This window comes from Callithrix jacchus, chromosome 2, assembly GCF_049354715.1.
Source record: "Callithrix jacchus isolate 240 chromosome 2, calJac240_pri, whole genome shotgun sequence".
Lineage (NCBI taxonomy): Eukaryota > Metazoa > Chordata > Mammalia > Primates > Cebidae > Callithrix > Callithrix jacchus.
This window is the reverse complement of record NC_133503.1, coordinates 46,186,743-46,210,450: the sequence shown is the minus strand read 5'-3', so window position 1 is coordinate 46,210,450 and position 23,708 is coordinate 46,186,743. Positions and strand designations below refer to the sequence as shown.

Here is a 23,708-nt window from a genome sequence, read left to right as displayed (position 1 = left end):
CAAAAAGATAAAGAAGAGTATTACATAATAGTAAAGGGATAAATTCCACAAGAAGAGCTAACTCTCCTAAATATATATGCACCCAATACAGGAGCACCCAGATTTATAAAAGAGGTTCTTAGAGACCTACAAAGAGACTTAGACTTCTACACAATAATAGTGGGAGACTGTAACACTCCACTGTCAATATTAGACAGATCAATGAGACAGAAAATGAACAAGGATATTCAGGACTTAAATTCAACTCTGGATTAAGCATACCTAATACAACAGAATTCTCCACCCTAGATCAACAGAACACACATTCCTCTCATGCCAAATGGCACTTATTCTAAAATCAACCACATAATTAGAAGTAAAACACTCCTCAGCAAATGAAAAAGAACTGAAATCACAACAAACAGTCTTTCAGACCACAGTGGAATCAAATTAGAACTCAGGATTAGGAAACTCACTCAAAACCACACAACTACATGGAAATTGAACAACCTGCTCCTGAATGACTCCTGGGTAAATAATTAAATTAAAGCAGAAATCAAGAAGTTCTTTGAAACCAATGAGAACAAAGAGACAACGTACCAGAATCTCTGGGATACAGCTAAAGCAGTGTTAAGAGGGAAATTTATAGCACTAAATGTCCACATCAGAAAGATGGAAAGATCTCAAATTGACACCCTAACATCACAATTAAAAGGACTAGAGTATCAAGAGCAAACAAATCCAAAAGCTAGCAGAAGACAAGAAATAACTAAGATCAGGGCAGAAATTAAGGAGACGAAGACAAGAAAAACCCTGCAAAAAATTAATGAATCCAGAAGCTGGTTGTTTGAAAAAATTAATAAAATAGACCACAAGCAAGACTAATAAAGAAGTAAAGAGAGAACCAAATAGACACACACCAAAAAGTGATAAAGGAGATATCACCACTAACCCACTGAAGTACAAACTACCATCAGGGAATACTATAAACACCTCTATGCAAATAAACTAGAAAATCTAGAAGAAATAGATACATTCTTGGACACGTACACCCAACCAAGACTAAACCAGTAAGAAGTCAAATCCTTGAATAGACCAATAACAATTTCTGAAACTGAGGCAGTAATTATAGCCTACCAACCAAAAAAAAAAAAAAAAAAAAGCCCAGGAGCAGACAGATTTATACTCTAATTCTACCAGAGGTTCAATGAGGAGCTGGTACCATTCCTTCTGAAACTAATCCAAACAATGGAAAATGAGTGACTCCTCCCTAACTCATTTTATGGGGCCAGCATCATCCTGATACCACAATCAAGCAGAGACAACATAAAAATAAAACATCAGGACAATATCCCAGATGAACATCAGTGTGAAAATCCTCAATAAAATACTGGCAAACCAAATCCAGCAGCAGCACATCAAAAAGCTTATCCACCATGATCACGTCAGCTTCATCCAAGGGATGCAAGCCTGGTTCAACCTATGCAAATCAATAAACATAATCTATCACATAAACAGAACCAATGACAAAAACCACATGATTATCGCAATAGATGCAGAAAAGATTTTTGATAGAATTTAACATCACTTTATGTTACAAATTCTCAGTAAACTAGGTTTTCATGGACTATATCTCAAAATAGCAAGAGCTATTTATGGCAGACCCATAGCCAATATTATACTGAATGGACAAAAGCTGGAAGCATTCCCTTTGAAAACCAGCAAAAGACATGGATGCCCTCTCTCACCACTCCTAGCCAACATAATATTGAAAGTTCTGGTCTGGGTAATCAGGCAAGAGAAAGAAATCAAGGGTATTCAAATAGGAAGAGATGAAGTGAAATTGTCTCTGTTTGCAGGTGAGGTGATTCTGTATTTAGAAAATCCCATCATCTCAGCCCAAAATTCCTTAAACTGATAAGCAACTTCAGCAAAGATTCAGGATACAAAGTCAATGTGAAAAAAATCAGAAACGTTTCTGTAATTTCTATACACCAACAATAGACAAGCAGAGAGCCAAATCATGAATGAGATCCCATTCGCAATTGCTATGAAGAGAATAAAATATCTAGGAATACAGCTTACAAGGGACATGAAGGACCTCTTCAGAGAGAACTACAAACCACTGCTCAAGGAAATAAGAGAGTACACAAAGAAATGGAAAAACATTCCCTCCTCATGGATAGGAAGAATCAGTATCAAGAAAATGTCCATACTGCCCAAAGTAATTTATAGATTCAATGCTATCCCTATCAAACTACCATTGATAGTCTTCATAGAATTTTAAAAAACTACTTTAAATTTCATATGTAACCAAAAAGAGCCCATATAGCCAAAACAATCCTAAGTAAAAAGAACAAAGCTGGAGGCAGCACACTACCTGACTTCACACTACTACAAAGCTACAGTAACCAAAACAGCATCATACTGGTACCAAAACAGACATATAGACCAATGGAACAGAACAGAGACCTCAGAAATAACACCACACATCTCTAACCATCTAATTCTTGACAAACCTGACCAAACAAGCGATGAGAACAGGATTCCCTATTTAATAAATGTTTCTGGGAAAACTGGCTAGCCATATGTAAAAAACTGAAACGGAACCCCTTCCTTACACCTTATACAAAAATTAACTCAAGATGGATTAAATACTTAAATGTAAAACCCAAAACCATAAAACCCTAAAAGAAAACCTAGGCAATACCATTCAGGACACTGGTGTAGGCAAAAACTTTATGATGAAAACACCAGAAGTAATGGCAACAAATGCCAAAATTGACAAATGGGATCTAATTAAACTAAAGCACATCTGAACAGCAAAAGAAACCAGCATCAGAGTGAACAGACAACATGTAGAATGGGAGAAAATTTTGCAATCTACTCTTCTGACAAAGGTCTAATAACCAAAATCTATAAGGAACTTAAACAAAATTTACAAGAAAAAAAACCATCAAAAAGTAGGCAAAGGAGAAGACACTTCTCAAAAGAAGACATTTATGTGGCCAACAAACATATTTTTAAAAAGCTGATCATTTGAGATTTTAAAAATCTCTGATCATTTGAGAAATGCCATTCAAAATTACAATGAGATACCATCCCACATCAGTCAGAATGCCAGTTATTAAAAGTCAAGAAACAATAAACTGAAATCACAACAAACAGTCTTTCAGACCACAGTGGAATCAAATTAGAACTCAGGATTAGGAAACTCACTCAAAACCACACAACTACATGGAAATTGAACAACCTGCTCCTGAATGACTCCTGGGTAAATAATTAAATTAAAGCAGAAATCAAGAAGTTCTTTGAAACCAATGAGAACAAAGAGACAATGTACCAGAATCTCTGGGATACAGCTAAAGCAGTGTTAAGAGGGAAATTTATAGCATTAAATGTCCACATCAGAAAGATGGAAAGATCTCAAATTGACACCCTAACATCACAATTAAAAGGACTAGAGAATCAAGAGCCAACAAATCGCTGGAGAACCACTGATTTAAGCTCAATGAAGGCATACAGGAAACTGTATGGACAACCTTAGAAGCTTGGCTGTGGTTGCGAGTAGTAAGGAGCTCCATGAGGCCTTTTCCAGAAGAACTGGGCTTCAGAAAGGTCATCCAATTGCTGTGTGACAGACAGGACAGAGGCAGTAGCTAGCTAGTGGCACTGTCCGTATGCCGCTTGCCTTCTAATTAGGCAGGAGACCTTGGGCCAGCCACTGGTCTGATCCTGACCCAGGCAGCCTATTTACAAAACAACGGCCACGATGCCTCTGGTCTTCCTGCAGGCCCTACCAGGAAAGGTGTGATCTTTGAGAACTCCTCCTACAATGACAACCGCCCATGAGCTAAGGGACTTTGAATCAGAACCTGGATCTTGCTAATGTTTTTCAGTGTGAGGCTGTTTGAAATTCTGAGATACAAAGCTGTTTCTGAGCCAGAAGTGGAGAGGGGAGATCATCTGGTCCATTAGTGGGTGAGTCTGACAAATAAAATTTCCCTCCAAGATCCTCTGTCCTTTCACAGTGGATCTGCGTGAATCTGGTGAGGCTATGGAGAAATAGAAACAAGTTTTGCTCTGTTGGTGGAAACGTAGATTGGTTCAACCATTGTAGAGGACAGTGTGATGATTCCTCAGCAATCAAGAACCAGAAATACCTTTTGACCCAGCAATCCCATTACTAGCCATATGACTATGACCAAATTTTTAATAAATCATTTTACTAAAAGACATATACACATGTATGTTTATTGCAGCATTATTTATGATAGAAAGACATGGAATCAACCCAAATGTCCATCAGTGATATAGACTGGATAAAGAAAATGTGGTACACATACACCATGGAATACAATTCAGCCATTAAAAAGAATGAGATCATGTCCTTTGCAGGGACATGAATGAAGCAAGCCATCATCCTCAGCAAACTAACACAGGAACAGAAAACCAAACACTGCATGTTCTTGCTCATAAGTGGGAGTTAAACAATGAGAACACATGGACACAGGGAGGGGAACAACACACACTGGGGCCTGTCCAGGGTTGGGGACAAGGGGTGGGAGAGCATTAAGACAAATACTTAATGCATGTGGGGCTTAAAACCTGGATGACAGGTTGATAGGTACAGCAAGCCACCATGGCACATGTATATCTATGTACCAAAGTTGCATGTTCTGCACATGTATTCCAAAACTTAAAGTAAAATAAAAATTAGAATTAAAAAAAGTAAAATCTGAACCACCCAATGAGTGGCTCACAAACTGCATGAACACAGAATAACACAGGAAACTTTTTCAATAGCATGGATATACTCATCTTCATTGTTTCCTTCTGTGCCTTCTTCCACCCCAAGCTCCATTTTTGGAACTGGAAGGGAGGAAAATAGGAGCTTTTCTATCTAGAAAATTTCCCCAGAGAATTCTAGTATACTCTTTTCCATCTAAGAAGTAGAGCCTTGGTGCATTTTCAGTATTTTGAGATCAGAGTCCATGCTCATAACCATTATGCAATAAAGCTTTCTCAATACTAACTATTATATATTCCACAGGAAACCACTTTGGGAAATGCTTAAAGTAGATGAATAGTCTTAAAGCTAGTATAGCATAGTACCTAACACAATGGGCTCTAAAGTCAGAAGATTCCATTAAAAATAAGGCTTCACGACTTACTAGCCATATGACTATGACCAAATTTTTAAGCTTTCAGGTCCTCAGTCATCATCTGTAAAATGATGACGACTGAACCTACTGACTAGGATTCTTATAAAATAGGGTATATGAAGCTTTGAGTACAGTACCCTGAATATAGTAAAAGATCGATGAATTTCAGCTATGACGATGGTGATGATGAGGATGAATGTGGACAGTAATGGAATGCTTTCTCAATAAGTTTAGCAAGGCGAGTACATAAAAAACAACTAGAGCTATGTTAACCTGTAAATAAAAGTAATTCTCTAGATGACAAGTCTGACAAATGAACATACTGCTCAGTTAAGAAAAACACTGGTCTCAAGTCTTTTACAAGGAGGCACAAACCAGATAGATACAATGCTATTATTCCCAATTAGCAAGACAATATTGAATTCTTACCGAGTTATCAGATGATGTTACAAGATCATGAAGAATTTAGCCCAAAGCTCTTTCAGAATTGACCTAAAATTTAAGCATGTGCCTCAAAGGCAGTAGCTCACAGATACTTATATGTGGAACATATGTGACTATGTAACACCATTTCTGTTGAAAATATTTTTTTTTCTGGTCTAAGAGCACACAGCAAAAAAGGACTTAAACAAAATTATTGGGGAGGCCAAGGCGGGTGGATCACCAGGTCAAGATATCGAGACTATCCTGGTCAACATGGTGAAACCCCGTCTCTACTAAAAATACAAAAAATTATCTGGGCATGGTGGCGCGTGCCTGTAATCCCAGCACTTTGGGAGGCCGAGGCAGGTGGATCACGAGGTCAAGAGATCAAGACCATCCTGGTCAACATGGTGAAACCCCGTCTCTACTAAAAATACAAAAATTAGCTGGGCATGGTGGTGCATGCCTGTAATCCCAGCTACTCAGGAGGCTGAGGCAGGAGAATTGCCTGAACCCAGGAGGCAGAGGTTGTAGTGAGCCGAGATTGCGCCATTGCACTCCAGCCTGGGTAACAAGAGCGAAACCCCACCTCAAAAAAAAAAAAATTTGTTTTGTATAAGAAGACACTTTTAGAAAAAGCAACACAGCATAATGTTGTTTGTATTAAATGTCTTTTCCTTATCTCCATTTTGAATGTACACATAGAATATAGTGAAATGAGAAGAAAGGTTTCACCCAACGGCTATGATCTCTTTAAAAACTGTTCATAGACATTCACTTTATTATCCCTTAACCTAGGATGGCGAAAAGGTTTCAGCCTAAAGGAACTCAAATCTATTGGTATTGAAGCCTGTGGCCTTTAGTTGAGAAATTCTTCTGAGGCCATGCCTAGGCTTAGCAGAAATGCATATTGGAATCAATAAATATATCCCACACATGTGGGAGGGAAGCAGTGGTTAATATTGCCAGATATTTTCTATTCCTTTTAGTCTCAACCATGATTTTCTTACAGTAATGGTAAAATGATTGCTAAGATGTCTGCTCTGAAACACAAGTGAGAATAGAAAGAGATATATCATATGAACTGTGGAAGGATCTTCCTCCAAATCCATCACCTGAACGCAAGCATGTTAGTCTTGGAAAATGACCAGGCCACTGGGAAGTCTAAAGTCTCTTCAGTTACAAGTGATCACCTACTAACAAGAGCAATGGCTATTGTGGTTGAATTTGAATACCCATTTTTCCAAAGAAGAAGTGACATCAAAAAATGTCCTAGGAAACATTATAGTGGCGTATTTAGTATTCATGTTTATTAAAATTAATGACCATTTTAAAGTTAGACATACCTAATCAACCAAGACTAATTCAAACAATATATTGAATTAAAACATCTTCACAGGATATACTAGAGAGAAAAAAAAAATTACTCTCCTTGACACTAAGTCAACCCAGGATACTTCATTATATAATGTTGCCTCATATTATACATGAAATCAATACACTTGTCATATTCATGATTTTTTTCCTGTATCAAGCAGATGAAAGAAGTTAAATGCATACTATTATAAAAATGTATTTCTTTACAGCATTGTTAAATAAAATGTCCTGGGTCTCATTTAATTCAGATGGATGAAATCAAAGCCAAGGACAGGATCATCTTTTCCCTGGAAAAGGAACTGGAGACCCAAACAGGCTATGTACAGAAACTCCAACTTCAGAAGGAGGCTTTGGATGAACAACTCTTTCTGGTCAAGGAGGCTGAGTGCAACATGAGCAGCCCGAAACGAGAAATTCCAGGAAGGGCAGGTGATGGTTCCGAACACTGCAGCAGTCCTGTAAGTCCATTCTAGTTGAATTTAAGAACACACAAGTCATCTTTTATTTAGCTCCCAAGCTTTACCTTTCACTTAAGCTCTTTTCTTGTTTACTACAAAGAAATCAATCTACCTTCTACTATCAACTCAGCTAGTATCTTGGGAACAGGGTTTTCTAAACTCATAGATGACTAAGTGGTCTGCACTGCCTTAGCAGATCACATGAGACTTACAGATTTCTTTAAATCCTTCCTAGAATTTTTCTAGTCAGGCAATATCTATTTAAACTTAAGTCTATTATGGGAAATATAAATTAGATGAAAATATTTTGCCTCTTGCCTAGACTGGTAATTTTCCCTTTTGTGAACAATTGGGTTGGAAATTGATAAAGATGGTCGTCATCTACAGGGCACAAAATGTACAACTGCATAAAAGACAAAGCCATTTCTAAACTTCATCTAAAGACTTATTGAATTTACCACTTATTTCTCTGGGTTTTCATCATTTTATATGAGAAATTATTTTCAGAAGTGCAGCAATAGAAATGGCCTTATATGCAGTGGCTATAACGCTTATACCTTTCCAACTATTTAGCTATTATAGTGATGGAAATATATTATTTAGGAACAGAGATGGGTTCCAAAGTACTACTTAGAACTAAGTAATGAATAATTTATGAATTGGTATTCAGGATATACATATATACAGATATATATATGCATATATATATCTTAGTAGGTGGTGGAAAAACTACTTATCTAGGATTTAACAGATGTAAGTTTCAGTTCTGACACTGACAGGTACCTGCAATATAGCATAGTTGTCAAGAGAATGGCTCTAGAGTCAGACCCTTTGATTCAAATCCCAAATCTGCCATTTACTATGTGTCCTTAGGCAAACAACTTCACCATTCAGTTTTCTCATCTGTAAAATAGAAGCTATAGTAGTACCTCATAAGGCTAATCTAATGATTAGAAGACATAATCTAAGACATAATCATGTAAAACATTGAGCATGGTGTCTGGTACATAGCATTTAATACATATTAGTTATTGATCTTTTGATATTAGCCACAAGACCTTAAAGGAGTTATTATATACCTAAATTTTACCTATTTTTCTGCATCCTTTAGGATATTGTGAATGTAGGGATATAATGTGTTTGAAACTGCTTTGTCAACAGTACAGCATTATCATAATGTAAGATGACAATATAATCGCTAGCACATGACAATAACAGTCCTATGTAATTCTACAATATGAAATTAAGCCATGAATGCCCTGTGTAAGGTGATTCATAGCCATTCTGCCAGTGGAGAAGCCGGTTGCATTGGGCAGAATATACTAATGAGGCCTATCCTGTAAACTACTGCCCTTTATACCTGAAGGTAATACACCAACATTTTCTCACTTTGACCTTTTTCTTCAGGAGTATGAAGGAATTGGCAATACCCATCCCTACTTCCTACTCTCTCCCCTCTGTGGCTAATGGTAATAGCAGGACAGCTGTCTAAGTTGTGGGAAGCAATGTGTGGCCACGACACAAGGGATGCCCTTTGAACCCTATGTTATCACAGCATGACCTTGGTCTGCTCTGATAGGTTGATCCTATCACAGCTCTGATAGGTTGATCCAATCTTCTGACTCCCCCTTCCCTGAGTCCTGGCTCCAGGGAGTATCTACCACATTGAATTCATTTGCAATTACAACCTGGCATGGTCTTCAACCCAAGTGGTGAATATTGAAAGTTATAAAAGGTAAATATTTACTCTTTGGATAAGAGAATATTTTATTCTCACTTCAGGAATCAGATAAGAGAACTGAGCCTATTACTTTTATGAATAATAAGTGACATTCCCAAACTTAGTGAAAAATGTTGTTGAAGAATACCCATTTTAATTTTTCGGTGTAGGATTTGCGAAGAAACCAAAAGAGAATAGCTGAATTGAATGCCACTATAAGAAAATTAGAAGACAGGAATACCTTGCTTGGAGATGAACGAAATGAACTGGTGAGATATACTAAAATGTTTTTGTTGTTAAGCATTATGTTACAGAATTATGTACTATGTTACAGACATGTACCATAATAGAGAAAAGTGTACAAATAACAAAGATACCATTCAATAGATATTCACAAAGTGGCACATTCAAAAAACCACCATCCAGATGAATAAGTGGAAGATTATAAGCGTCTCAAACCCCTACTTCTTATGACCCCTCCCAATCAGCATCCTATTAAACTTAACCACTATTCTGACGTCAATCACTATAGATGTCTATCACCATTTAATTTTTTTTTTGTAAATTGAATCATACAATATTTTCTCTTTTTTATCTGACTTCTGCTTCTTTTTTTTTTTTTTTTTGAGATGGAGTTTCACTCTTGTTACCCAGGCTGGAGTGCAATGGCGCGATCTCGGTTCACCGCAACCTCCGCCTCCTGGGTTCAGGCAATTCTCCTGCCTCAGCCTCCCAAGTACCTGGGATTACAGCCATGCACCACCATGCCCAGCTAATTTTTTGTATTTTTACAAATAAACAACGGGGTTTCACCATGTTGACCAGGATGGTCTCAATCTCTTGACCTCGTGATCCGCCTGCCTTGGCCTCCCAAAGGGCTGGGATTACAGGCTTGAGCCACCGCGCCCGGCCTGACTTCTGCTTCTTTACTCAGCCTTATGTTTGTGAGATTTATCCATTGTGTTGCATGTAGAATTCATTCATTTTCATTTCTCTGTAGTATTCAAATATCACAATATACTCACCCATTTTAGTGTTAATGGACATTTATGTTGTTCCTTAAAATTTCTGAGCTGTTTTGAAAATAACAGTACTTCTACATTTCTTTTGTGAAAAAATTTGCCCATTTCTGGTGAAATATACAGAGGAGTAGAATTACTGGATGTTGGAGTATGGGTGTAGTCAGTATCAGTAGTTATTACCAAACAGTAAGTTGTCACAACTCCCACCAATCATGAATGAAAGTGGTAGTTTCTCCATATATGTTCCAACATAGAACAATAATTGTTAGTCATGCTGATGGATGTAAGGTATACTCTTACACCTTACATTAGGGTTTTAATTTTCCTCATTATTAAGAAGATAGGGTAACTTCTCAAATATATACTAGCCTTTCAGATATTTTTTATAATTTGCCCTTAGTCTTTTGCCCATTCTCTGTTATGCTGCCTTTATTGTTTTAGTTACTATTAAGTTACTATTAAGATTTTTTATCATTATCATTACCTGTGGTACATTTGCATTTAAATTATCTTGTTCTATGGCTTACATTTTTTACTTTAATAGAGCTAGTTTCATAAAAGAGTTATTTTCCATCTTTGCTTTTTTAAAATACATGATTTTTAGGCTGTAATTGTCCCTCTAATCCTTGCTTTAGTATAATATATTGTTATTTCTTAATTTTGTCTAATATCATGTAATTTCTCCTTTCATATATGGGTCACTTGGAAGTATATGACTTAATTTCAAAACATTTAGAGATTTTTGAGTTATCCTTCCGGTATCAATTTCTGCCTTAATTCTAACTATACTCAGAGAATGTACTTTGTATATTTTATTCCTTCAGAATTTGTTGAGATTTGCTTTATGACCTCCACATACAGTCAAAATTTTAGAAATGTTACATGTTTACATTAAAAGGAGGCATATTCTATAATTATTAGTTGCAATTTAATTGAAGTTTGTTAATAATCTTGTTTAAAATTTTCTAAATTCTTACTGATATTTTTGTCTGCTTGTTCTCCCAATAGATTTGTCCATATCCTTCTCAGTTCTTTCAATTTTACTTTATATGAATATAGAACATATAATATACATTTGTAATATATAATATATTAGATATTATGTTACTAGATGAATATAAATTAATAATTGTTGTATTTTTTGTGTGTGTATTGACCCTTTAATTATTATGCATTTTTCTCCTCTGGTAGTACTTTTTGACTTAAAGTCTTTGTTCTTAGTTGAACTGTATCAGACTTTTGTTTTAGTGTTAGTGTGAATGTATATGTGTATGTGTGTATATATACATGTATGTACAGCCATATACACATACATATATACATACATATTCATACACATATATACATATACACACTATGTTTTCAACCTTCCTGTGTTTTACTTAAGGTATATCTTAAAAGGAATATTTTGGTATTGTGGAACTATGGTTATTGACATATGATATAATAAATTATAGATATTTTCTTTGTGCATATTTGCATTTTCTACGGGTAGCATTAATAAGTAAATTTAAATATTTAAAACTCACATCATTGACCTTCAAAAGAGACAAATGAAAATAGTGAACCTAGTAGAATAACTTATTATACTTTTATGTATACAATATTTAATATTAATGCTTCAGGCACTAAGGACTAAGGCATTAATGCTTCAGGACTAAGTCAGATTATTTATAAAAATAAATCCAGTTTTGTCCTTTAATATGAAATGGAGGCTGGGTGCGGTGACTCATGCCTATAATCCCAGCACTTTGGGAGCCCGAGGTGGGTGGATCACGAGGTCAAGAGATGGAGACCATCCTGGTCAACAAGGTGAAACCCCGTCTCAACTAAAAATACAAAAATTAGCTGGGCATGGTGATGCACGCCTGTAGTCCCAGCTACTCGGGAAGCTGAGGCAGGAGAATTGCTTGAACCCAGGAGGCACAGGTTGCAGTGAGCAGAGATCACGCCATTGCACTCCAGTCTGGGTAACAACAGTGAAACTCCGTCTCAAAAAAAAAAAAGAAATGGAGTTCTTAAATTGAGACTGAGATGGATTTGTGGAAGTGCTGCTTAAGAATCATAAGATTAGGTTTTACAAACATTCATAAGTAGCTAAGTCTCCTACCTCAGCACTTCCCAAAATCTTAGACGCTTAAGAACAGGAGTGAGTACTTTAAAAAGTCTTCTCAAATATTTCTGATACACCCCTCCTTTTTCTTTGCTCCTCTCCCAATACATGTTCACTTTCAGAATTGGTATGAAAAGAATAAGCTAATCATGAGAAGCTGAAAATGTAAATTTATTGTGTATAGGATGATTATGAAATATACAAACAGGAGAGTTTTATAAGTAAAGGGGAGGACTATTAACTATCACCCCAAGACAATTTTCATAAACTTAGACCAGTGGTTCCCAACTACAAGTGATTTTGGCAATATCTGATGTTTTTGGTGGTTACAATCAGCAGAGTGTTACTGACATCTAACAAGCAGAGGCCAAGGATGCTGCTAAACAACCACCAATGCACAGGACACCTCACATCAGAAAACATCTGGCTCAAAAATTCACAGATGCCAAGACTGAGAAACCCTGCTTTAGACTAACCAAGCAAATGAGACTATGATCACTCTTAATCATGGGTGGATAGCGATACAGTCATACTTAACTAAGCATGGGGAGAATTCTATATCCTTAAACACAAACATTGATAGAGTTTCAAACTTATGTGAGGTTTTGTCCTCAATAAAACTTCTTTTAAAATAACAGCTGTAGTGTGAGTCAGGAGATCTCCACAAGATCTCTGAAAGAATGACCTTTGGAGATAACCAGGTTTGGATTCAGGTCCTGGTTGCAATATTTAGTGACCCGTAGTGATTTGGGTGAGCTCCTTTATCTCTGAGCTAATGAAGGTAATTCCGGGTGCAGAGAATGCAGCTGAGCATGGTGGGGTAACGGGTGGGGGAAGCAAAAGAAAGCAAGGAGAGCAGGTCATCTGGAGCATTTCCAAAACCAGTGTCTGCAGTGCTTTCCTTAAGATAATGAATCGATATGGGGTTATGAAGGCTGTGATGAAAGGCCATTAGAGAAAACTGAAAAGACGGCCATCAGTCTGTTAAATGAAGAACTGAAATATCAGTGGTCAGTCCTGAGCCACATAGTGAAGCAGACAGTGCCGGCTCCAGAGATGCTTTCACTCCCACCACTTTACTTCCCTGCCCCCATGTCCTTCAAACACAAGACACAAATCTTAACTTATTTCTTCCCAGTTAAAACGCGTGCGGGAAACCGAAAAGCAATGTAAACCTCTCCTGGAAAGGAACAAGTGCCTCGCCAAGAGAAATGATGAACTGATGGTGTCCTTGCAGCGCATGGAAGAAAAACTAAAAGCCGTTACCAAGGAAAATTTAGAAATGGTGTGTATCACAGACTCTGCGAATCTGCACCCTCCTTGATTATATTACTCCAATAACGGGACTTACTGCTATTTCTCAGCTTCTTTTTAAAATACAATGCTATTTGGATTTTTCCTTATGTAAGCAAGGAAGCTTTAATAAAGAAAGCAAGAGAAGTTTGCTGGCTCTGAATTTTATGAGGTTTCTATATTTGTAAAACTGTAGGAGTGCTTCCAGGAATTTGCATGCTTTCCAAAAGCTCGGAAATGGAGAAGGAAAGCTTTGACATAGCCACAGAAACCTTCCATGACTTCACTAACATGCTATTTACAGATCTATATCCTAGGCACATCTTGTCTTCTAAGATCGTGCATGATGGTTGGAAAATGGATACCATTACTTGTGTTATGTATGGACAAGTGATATGCTAATGTACTTCTTAATAGACTTTCAATATATCTATAGAAATATTCAGACAATTTCCAATGATGATTTATTATGCCAGATAAAATGTGCTTGAGGATTTAGTTGGTGTGTGTGTATTCAGGCTGTGTAATTTTCAGATTTAGCTGGAGCATCATTAACTTTCTACAGATATTTTAACAACCAAAGTTTGAGATTTTTAAAGACTTCACCTGTACTTTCTTCTTTTCCAATTCAGAGAGAAAAAATAACATCCCATCCACCCCTGAAGAAATTAAAATCTCTGAATGACCTCGACCAAGCTAATGAAGAGCAAGAAACAGAGTTCCTAAAACTTCAGGTCATTGAGCAACAGAACATTATTGATGAGCTCACAAGGGTACGTGTCAATCAATCTGTAAACCCTAAGTTGTTCCCAAGGACAAGTAGCCAACAAAATGTATACTGAAATCAGTTAATTTTAGATTAACTCCAGAGGCCCAAGTTCATGTGTTCAATACGTAATTTTGTTCTAGAGGGTACATTCCAATATTCTATATTGTTAAACTGCTTTACAACTTTTAAATTATAATCCTTTGTTAACTAATTTGGTGGCACAAATAATAACAGCAAAGTACATTAAAAGAACTTTTAAATGTGTTGTGGTGTAAGTCTGTAGGTATCGTGGGTGTGTCTTGTAATTGCCTTCCAGTAGCAAGATCCTGAGGCTCAGAGACTTAATATGTTGTCTATGACAACAACATCACATATATCTCTTGTTTCCCAGATCGCAATTCAGTGTCTAGCATATAGTTACAGTTTAATAAATACTTATTGGATAAACAGCAACTATATAATTATATAACAGAACTCAAATTTCAGTCCAGATTTTCTGATCATTACTTCAGTACCTGCTGAGTGGGTGGAGGAGTTATTCCTTCCATCCGAGTTTGGCTGAGGTTTATGTTACTAGTTAAGTTTGCACTAAGACCTCTAGATGCCTTTGGGTTTTCTTCTTTGCCTCTCCATCTTTGTTCTGTGAATGACATCTTTGGTTGCCCTCACTTCAGAACCAAGTCAAGGCCTAAAGATTTGAATAGCAAAGGGGGAGTTAGGCAATAGTCTCCAGAGTAGGGTGAGAAAATCGATTCACTGCCACTGAGGGAAAGAAAGGGTATAGCTTCTGTTTATAATTACTTATGATTCATCCTTTTTAAAATTTCTATGTTGACTATATGTTATAATGAATACATTCGACTAGGTAGGTAATTTTAATATATAATTATATTAGGGTTGTCTAGATGGACGACTAATAGGATAGATGTATACATAAAGGGGAATTTATTAAGAAGTGTTGATTCACACGATCACAAGGTGCGGTCCCACAATAGGTTGTCTGCAAGCTGAGGAGAAAGGAAGCCAACCTAAATCCCAAAGCTGAAGAACTTAGAGTCTGATGTTCCAGGGCAGGAATAAATAAGAGAAAGATGTAGGCTGGGAGATTAAACCAGTCTAGTGTTTCCATGTGCTTCTGCCTGCTTTTTAATCTGGCCACTGGCTGAGCTGGCAGCTGATTAGGTGGTACCCACCCAGATTGAGGGTGAGTCTCCCTTTCCCAGTCCACTGACTCAAATGCTAACCTCCTTTGGCAACACCCTCACAGACACACCCAGAAACAATACTTTGTATCCTTCAGTCCAATGAAATTAACACTCACTATTAATCAGTACAAAAATGTATTAATTGAAACAGTCTCATATATAGAGGTGGCATTTTTACTCTTAAAGGTGAAAAAAATTTAAAAAGCCTAAACACCACTGGCTTAAATCAGATTACTTATTAAATGTGGGCTCCCTGTTTTCCTCATTTCATTTTCACATCCTAATAGCTTATAAATTTTACAGATTCATGAGCCCAGGAATTTGCCTGGCTTTGAGTATCCTGAGATTAAGCTGTAAGTTTTTTACAGAATCTTGGGCTATTTAGGCATACTCATCAGACTTTCCAAAAGACGCTCTATCTAGTTTGAATTTGTACAGTAAATACATGGAGGACTTAGTGAATAACCCCAAATTCCCTGGATGTCTCCATTCACAGCAACAATAAATCATGAAATTAATCAATATTTCTAGGCATTCTTTGAGATTCCCAGAAAAATTTTTGAAAACTGAAAACAAAACAGAAACACTAAATGGCTCCAACCCACTAGACACTCTGTTCCCTGTCCTATTTTCAGGGACTGCAGGTGAGAACAAGGATCCAAAAATAGGCAAAAGACAGTTTTCCATGCATTTCAAATGACTAAATGAAAAGAATACGGTTTTACTTTATTGTGAAATGATATTTTTTAACACAAATTTTAAGTAATTTTGGATCTAGGAGAACTAACGTACTGTGCTTTGGAGGAATATGAGTAACTATTTTCATAGCTACTTGATTTTCGGGCACAAAACAAAGGATTCTGATTAGGAACACAGTACACTTTCTGATCATGAGGCTCCTTGATCCACATAAGTCATCAGGAGTAGTTGTAGAAGGTTCTTATTTTGAATATATTTGAGTATCAATCCCAAAAGTTGCCAAAATTTAAAAAAACAAAGTCTTATTCTATTCTAAATATAATGCCTTAAAGGAAAAAATACTCTGTCTTTGAAAAAAACAAAAAAACTATAGAGAAATATCTACCAATTCTGGAACTGGAAAAATCTTTCATTTGTTTTCAGGACCGAGAAAAGCTCATCCGCAGAAGAAAGCATAGAAGAAGCTCCAAGCCAATTAAGGTAATAAGAAATCAAGGTTATCAGGCATTCGCCGCAAACAGCCAGAGATATGAGTCTTGGCATGGAATCTTCCTGCAAAGATGTGATGAATCAGATGTTCCCGAACTCTTGTAGCAAACCATGGGCTTTATTCGCTAGAAGAAAATCTTTTCTGTTGACATTTCTTTGAAGTCTAAAAATGATTCTGTTGTAAATTTTAACCTGAAAGGGTTTGCCTTAATATGAGTTTCTCTAAATGGAGATGCCACTAGGTTTGACTTAGAAAGGATTACCTGACAAGTTGGAGAGTCATACTCCAAGAATATTCAAGAAATATACATGATCTGATGCCTCCCACTGAACAGTATTAATACATTTTTATTATTCATTCAGACAATATTATTGATAATGATCTTCCCAATCCACCAATATCTGTATAGCCTCTTATAACCCACAAAGTTTTGTTATTTAGTCTGTTTGATTTTTATTTTTGTTTTTACTAAGTATATCATTTGTTTTTGATGAGGACTTGGCTGACAAGACTTAAGATTTGACCATCTCCATCACGTAGACACCTGAGTTTTCAAAGTCCTTGGGTTGTCGTTTAAATACAGGAAAGAGTAAACCACATTAGCTCATCATGATATAACATGTATATGAAAGAGGCTTCAGTGTTTCTATGAAAAATGCTAAATGAAATTTTCTTGAAGATGTCAGAAGTGAAATAATATTAGAGAAACACTTATTGGAATTATTATGTTTGTGCCTAATGTTTTTATTTCAACAAAGAAGCATTGGGGATCCATGTCTTCTATGTTCGTTTACATGTATGCTAGTTGACAGTATTTTAACGTTTAACTCTCCCTACTTTTAGCTGTGCCAGTAAATATGTACTTTCGCTCTATTCAGAGGCCTGTTTTAGACCCATTTATTGGCTATGATGAGGACTCTATGGATTCGGAGACATCATCCATGGCCTCATTTAGAACAGACAGAACACCAGCTACTCCCGATGATGACCTGGATGAAGTAAGCTTTTCTACATCTCTAGCCAGGGGTGATGTTGTCACCAAATCTTTGATTTAAGTGGGGAGAAAAAGCAGAATGCTTTTTATCTCCTTTATAAACAGCACAAAGTTTATACAAACTATAAACCATATCTCATAATGGTGATAATAGTAACCAATTTTGAGACAGTGCGTTGTTATCTCTTGAAAACAGGCAAACCTTTTAGAAATTTCTCAAAAGTTCAGCTCTCTAATTTGAAGACTTCTTTCAAAACGAAAGTTACTTTCCAAGATTCTTTATCTAGGGAAGGTAGGAACCACAGAGCAAGCTTAACAGGCTTTTGGATGTGGTCTGGGACACTCGTGAGTGAAGTGTGCTCTGTGGATCACCCTCATCAGAATGATCTAGAGGGCTCAGTTATGATGAAAATTCTGGACCCTACCATGCAACTCCTGACTCGAGATTTTAAAAGTGAAACACCCCAGTCTTCATTCCTTCCCAAAAATTCCCTGTTGATAGTGTTATATCCTGAAGTTAAGATCTAAAGCAATAAAACAACTTTTAGGATTTATCTGGGGGGAAAAGAAACAAGTTGTTGGAGATGAACATATTGAAAAGAAATTAGAGTAAAATTCTAGGGTATCATTTCCTCAAATTTAGGATCAAAATCTGGATATGACTTTTTCTCATTTGGAACCCAAATGATTAACAATGAGAAATGTTATCAAATGGTAAATGCTTCTTTTACTAAAATAAATATTTACGTATTTCTGCAGTGTCCAACTTGAAACTATTACAGTATTTGTGCCCAGATATATAATTTAGAGCTAAAAATAAAATCAAATAGACTGCCAAACAAACCTTCTACTTGTTTAAAAAGTGGTCAAATGTTAGTATTTCACATTGAACACAGGACTTGAACATAACACAATTGTTTTGGTGCTTTTCTTTTAACCTCAAGAGTTTAGCAGCTGAAGAATCTGAACTAAGATTTCGACAATTAACAAAAGAATATCAGGCCCTCCAAAGAGCTTATGCCCTCTTACAGGAGCAGACGGGAGGCATCATTGACGCTGAAAGAGAAGCCAAGGTTAGTGTGTATCTGTGAGAGTGCTCTGAATTAGCATGCAGCAGTCACAGCATAAAAGTACCATGGACATAAAAATATCAGTAGGACAACTTTCCCTGTACTCTTCTCTTCTCCGCAACTTTTGAACTGGTATAGGTTTTATGTCAACAAACCTTGAAGCCAGATATATTAGAACGGGCTTAGATCAGTGCTTTTGTTCCTTTAAAGATAGTTGAGTACATAGTTCTTATTCTTGCTATTTGAAAACATACATTTTCAAAGCTAGACAATATTGGATTTTGTTAAGCCATTTTTTAGTTTGTTGCTTAAAATAATGTTTTTATCTTTCAAAAGCAATAATGAGCCCATTTCTTCTCTTAGTTATTAAGTGAACAGCATTTACGTTTGACAGCTTACCAGAATTTTCACAGACAATATCTCCCTTAACCCTTGTGACAGCCCCCAAGGCAGATATTTTACAAAAGAGGGATTTGAGACTCAGAGGGGTTAACTGAATCACCCCAAATTGCACAAATAGTAAATGGCAAAGCTGATATTACAACTTAAGTTTTACTGGGTCAAATGTTCGTTCCTTTATAGCATAACTGCCTCTCATGAGCCTATTTCAACAAAAAGAAAAGATAAGATAGGCATGTACTATACTAATTCTTAATATTTATTGCTGTGTTCCAGGCATTGAGCTGAACACTTTACATGCATTATCTATCTAATCCTGAAACAACACTAGGAGCTAGATACAATTATTATCCTCTTTCTACAGAAGAGGAAATTACAGCTTAGTAGAAGTTAAATGTAGCCTAGTAAAGTTAAATTATCTACCTAAAGTCACAAGGCTGGGATATAGCCTACGATGATATACTTGGGAATATAAACCTAAACCTAGCCTTGTGACTTTACAGTCACAGTCACCAGGCTATAATTACCTCGTAGGTAAATTTACATGAGTCAAAAGGGAGCATGACCACCCAGACCACCCAGGGATTTCATCCTTCTGTCTTTCTGGAGGGTCTAAAATGCACTGAGGAGTTTTGTACAACTACTATTGTTAAGTGGGAAAGGAGAGCTGTAACAGTTATAAATTTTTAAACAGTAGCATGCATATACACATATATAAGTAAATACACAGGTTTTTTAAAAACACAGATTTAAAACAGGCAAGCAATCATTACAAAAGAATGTGTCTGTTTATTGTTATGTATATGCCCCAGTGCTATGATATTTGTGATTAAGTGTTCTTACCAACATGGATTGGGCAGTTAAAATAATAGCATATGTCCCCCTTTTAGTTTTTGGAGCTTCCTCCCTGTTTCATCTAATTCTTCTATCTAAATAAAGGTTTAGCATTATCTCTGGCCATTAAAGTCAGAAAAACTTACCATTCTGAGCAAACTAATCTAAAAGATAACGATGTTAGGAAAAAAAACAACAGAGTAAATTTGAAGAGATTAGAAATTAAAAAATAATACTGATGAAAGCATCATTGAAAACAAAAGATATAATTAGGTACAATAAAAAATAGGTTACAGTCAACCTGATTCACAGTTAAAATAAATCTTAGCAAAATTCGGCATTTTTTGGACCTGATAAAGATAAATGTAATATTTCGTAATCAAAAGAAATATTCACCTCACCATGAATAAGGATATGTATCATTGCTGTTTTTATTCAACCTTGTACTGAAAAACCTATCTAGATTATAAAAAAACAAAAATGGTTTACAGGCAGGAAACAAATTACTAGGCTAAATCACACAGGACAAGAAGGTTGTTCCATACAAGATCAGTATTCAAAACTCCTTATACATACAGACACACAAAATATGACAGAGAGAAATTGATTCGAGGATTTAAATTTAGGCACAAAGTTTGCTCTGAAAGAATGGAAAGGCCAGGTGCGGTGGCTCACGCCTGTAAGCCCAGCACTTTAAGAAGCCGAGGCAGGCAGATCATCTGAGGTCAGGAGTTTGAGACCAGCCCGGCCAACATGGTGAAACCCCAACTCTACTAAAACTACAAAAATGAGCTGGGTGTGGTGGCGCGCACTTGTAATCCCAGCTATTTGGGAGGCTGAGGCGGGATAATTGCTTGAACCCAGGAGGTGGAGGTTGCAGTGAGCTGAGATCATGCCACTGCATGTCAGCCTGAGCAACAGAGAGAAACTGTGTCTCACAAAAAAAAATAAATAAATAAGGATGGAAAGAAATGTGGGGAGGCAAAATGGAACAAAGCTTTTATGAAAGGGAAATCATTCAAATAAAGAGAAGAGTGGAGAATTACAAGGCATATTTAGGAAGCAAGGATTATACCAGTGTGTAAGGGTTTGACCCTGGGTTGATGAGTATTAGGAAAAGATTGGAAATATAATGGGAGTTCTAATAGTTTGAATATTAACCTGAAAATAAAGAATGCTACCGGGAGTTTTAAACAAGAATTTAGGTCAGGAAGATTCTTGTGTCATAGAAAATTATTCTTTTTTTCTTCTCTCTCTCTCTCTCTCTCACTTGTTGAGTTCTAGTCAAGAAGGATATTTAATGATTATTTCACTTGTTGAGTTCTGGGATTTTGATCTCACCAGGCTCAAGAACAGCTCCAAGCAGAGGTGCTGAGGTATAAAGCCAAAATTGAAGACCTGGAAGCGACTCTGGCTCAGAAAGGGCAGGTAGGCATTTGGTTGCTTAGCTCTTCTGCAGATGCAGACAATTTAATCTGACCTTCCTCTAGCTCACCTGTGCATGGGCCGCATCCAGGACACAGCTTGGCTCTCCACAGTGATCTTTCTCAAAATGTGTTAGAACGCTCAACTCTGTATTTCTGTCCCTGGTGTTTCTCTGGGCAGAATATGAACCCAGCCATAACAGTGAATGAGGCTGGGCAAGAGAGAGAATGCCAGAGGACGAAGAGCCCTGTACAAATAGCCTAGAGTTGTCATGAGCTGCTAAGACCAAGACCCACCTCTCCAGCTGCGTTCTCTGCCTCTATGCTACATTTCTGCATTTTAATGTTTTCCATCCATATGTATCTAGCCTGTGTGCATTCTGACCCTTTTCACTTTTTGCCTGTGTGGTCACTTCTGAGTCCCCAGAAGTCTGGTCCTGGATTATTCAAACTGGAAAAGGTAGACATAGGGAGTGATGATGAAAAGGGGGTTAAATTTTCCAGGCAACTTTGGTCTTAATGTCTTTGAAGGAGCTGGCAGGGGTGGGTGCTACTTACCAGTCTTTGGCAGGCAAACAAACAGTGTGGGGAGAAGGCAGCTCTGGCAAAGTGGTTTGAAGACACAGGCTCTTTCGTGCCACTCTGAAATGCTGACTGCGCAATATTCTTTGTCAAACAGGATTCACACTGGGTAGAAGATAAACAACTTTTCATTAAGAGAAACCAGGAGCTTTTAGAAAAGGTATGTTGGGCGTAACACCCTAGTGGGGCAAAGGAGAAAATCATGAGAGATCCAGGAGCAGCAGGGGGTGCTCTCAGGAGTGGCACAGGGGCCAGGGGAAGGGGAGGCTTTTCTGGCGCTGCTCTGTCCTCGGCTGCGTGCTCAACCGCATCCCTGTCACCGCCATCACCATCAGTGAAGTGGCATGTGTGCATGGCTCTGCACTGGGCATTGTGCAGACTTGAAAGGATGTGATCCCTGAAACCTCCTGATTTGTTAGCCATACATATATATACTGTGCATATATGTAAACACACACACACACATACACACACAAACACACACACACACACATCCTGTGTGGTTGTCTACAAAAAAAAAAAACCTCTAGGAGGGCCGGGTACAGTGGCTCATTCCTGTAATCCCAGCGCTTTGGGAGGCTGAGGTGGGTGATCACCTGAGGTCAGGAATTTGTGACCAACCTGACCAACATGGTGAAACCCTGTCTCTACTAAATACAAAAAATTAGCTGGGTGTGGTGGCACATGTCTGTAATCCCAAGTACTTGGGAGGCTGGGGCAGGAAAATCACTTGAACCCAGGAGGCAGAGGTTGCAGTAAGCCGAGATTGCGCCATTGAACTCCAACTTGGGCAACAAAAGCAAAACTCCATCTCAAAAAACAAATGAACAAACAACAATCCTCTATGAATAGAATTTGTTATTTTGTGCGAAGAAGTGATAGCGTGACTCCAAGACCATGCCAAAACCTAGCATAGACGTAGATTCTCACTTTTAGTCTTTTTATTAAGCCTGAGTCTTTCTTCTTCTTCTTTTTTTTTTTAAAGAAAGAATTTTTTTTAGATGAATACTGTTTTTAAAGCACAAAACAGTATTCCAGGAAATTATTCAACAAATTAAGAAACTAAAACATAGTTTAGACTTGAATAGATATAATTAATTTTGGTTGTCTGAACGTAGGGGTAATTAAACATAACACATTTTCAGTTCAAAGGTGGCTTTCCTTTGTTATTTACCTTCTACAAATCTAGCGAAATATTACAACGTAATTTTTTTTTTTTTTGAGATGGAGTTTCACTCTTGTTTCCCAGGCTGGAGTGCAATGACACAATCTCAGCTCACTGCAACCCCCACCTCCCATGTTCAAGCAATTCTCCTGCCTCAGCCTCCCAAGTAGCTGGGATTACAGGCATGTGCCATCAAACCTGGCTAATTTAAATTACCAAATAATCTTATATTATGTTTGACAAAAACAGAATTCAAAAGCCCAGTTGTGTAAGGGAAGAATAATTATGTGGGTCAATCCAAAGTTATGCAGAAATTATTTTAGAATGGTTTCTATGAATATTTCTTATCCTTGACAAGTAATAAATATTAACCATAACATCCTGGCTGGTAAGCATGAGAAGGAAGAAAAAGATGCTTATCCTACCCTCTAGTGTGGCAAAGTGAAGACATCCTATCTCATACTTTGCATGCTGAGACAGAACTGATGTGTACGTCACATAGATGTACGGGTGATGTATATGTCATA

At 37.1% G+C, this 23,708-nt stretch overlaps 1 protein-coding gene across 11 annotated transcripts in view; it reads left to right on the top strand.

Annotated features, from left to right (window-relative positions):
• Nucleotides 1-23,708, top strand: part of JAKMIP2 (janus kinase and microtubule interacting protein 2) — a 207,011-nt gene that overhangs the window by 131,970 nt on the left and 51,333 nt on the right. For 6 of the 11 annotated variants that reach the window (XM_078365755.1, XM_078365750.1, XM_008987363.5 and 3 more), the window contains 9 exons: nucleotides 7,193-7,402; nucleotides 9,293-9,391; nucleotides 13,396-13,542; nucleotides 14,183-14,323; nucleotides 16,647-16,703; nucleotides 17,592-17,711; nucleotides 18,652-18,780; nucleotides 21,355-21,438; nucleotides 22,114-22,176. In XM_078365755.1, the coding sequence (XP_078221881.1) occupies nucleotides 7,193-7,402; nucleotides 9,293-9,391; nucleotides 13,396-13,542; nucleotides 14,183-14,323; nucleotides 16,647-16,703; nucleotides 17,592-17,711; nucleotides 18,652-18,780; nucleotides 21,355-21,438; nucleotides 22,114-22,176 (1,050 nt within the window). The remainder of the gene's footprint in view (nucleotides 1-7,192; nucleotides 7,403-9,292; nucleotides 9,392-13,395; nucleotides 13,543-14,182; nucleotides 14,324-16,646; nucleotides 16,704-17,591; nucleotides 17,712-18,651; nucleotides 18,781-21,354; nucleotides 21,439-22,113; nucleotides 22,177-23,708) is intronic. The other 5 variants (XM_078365758.1, XM_078365752.1, XM_078365759.1 and 2 more) reach the window with 1 other exon arrangement.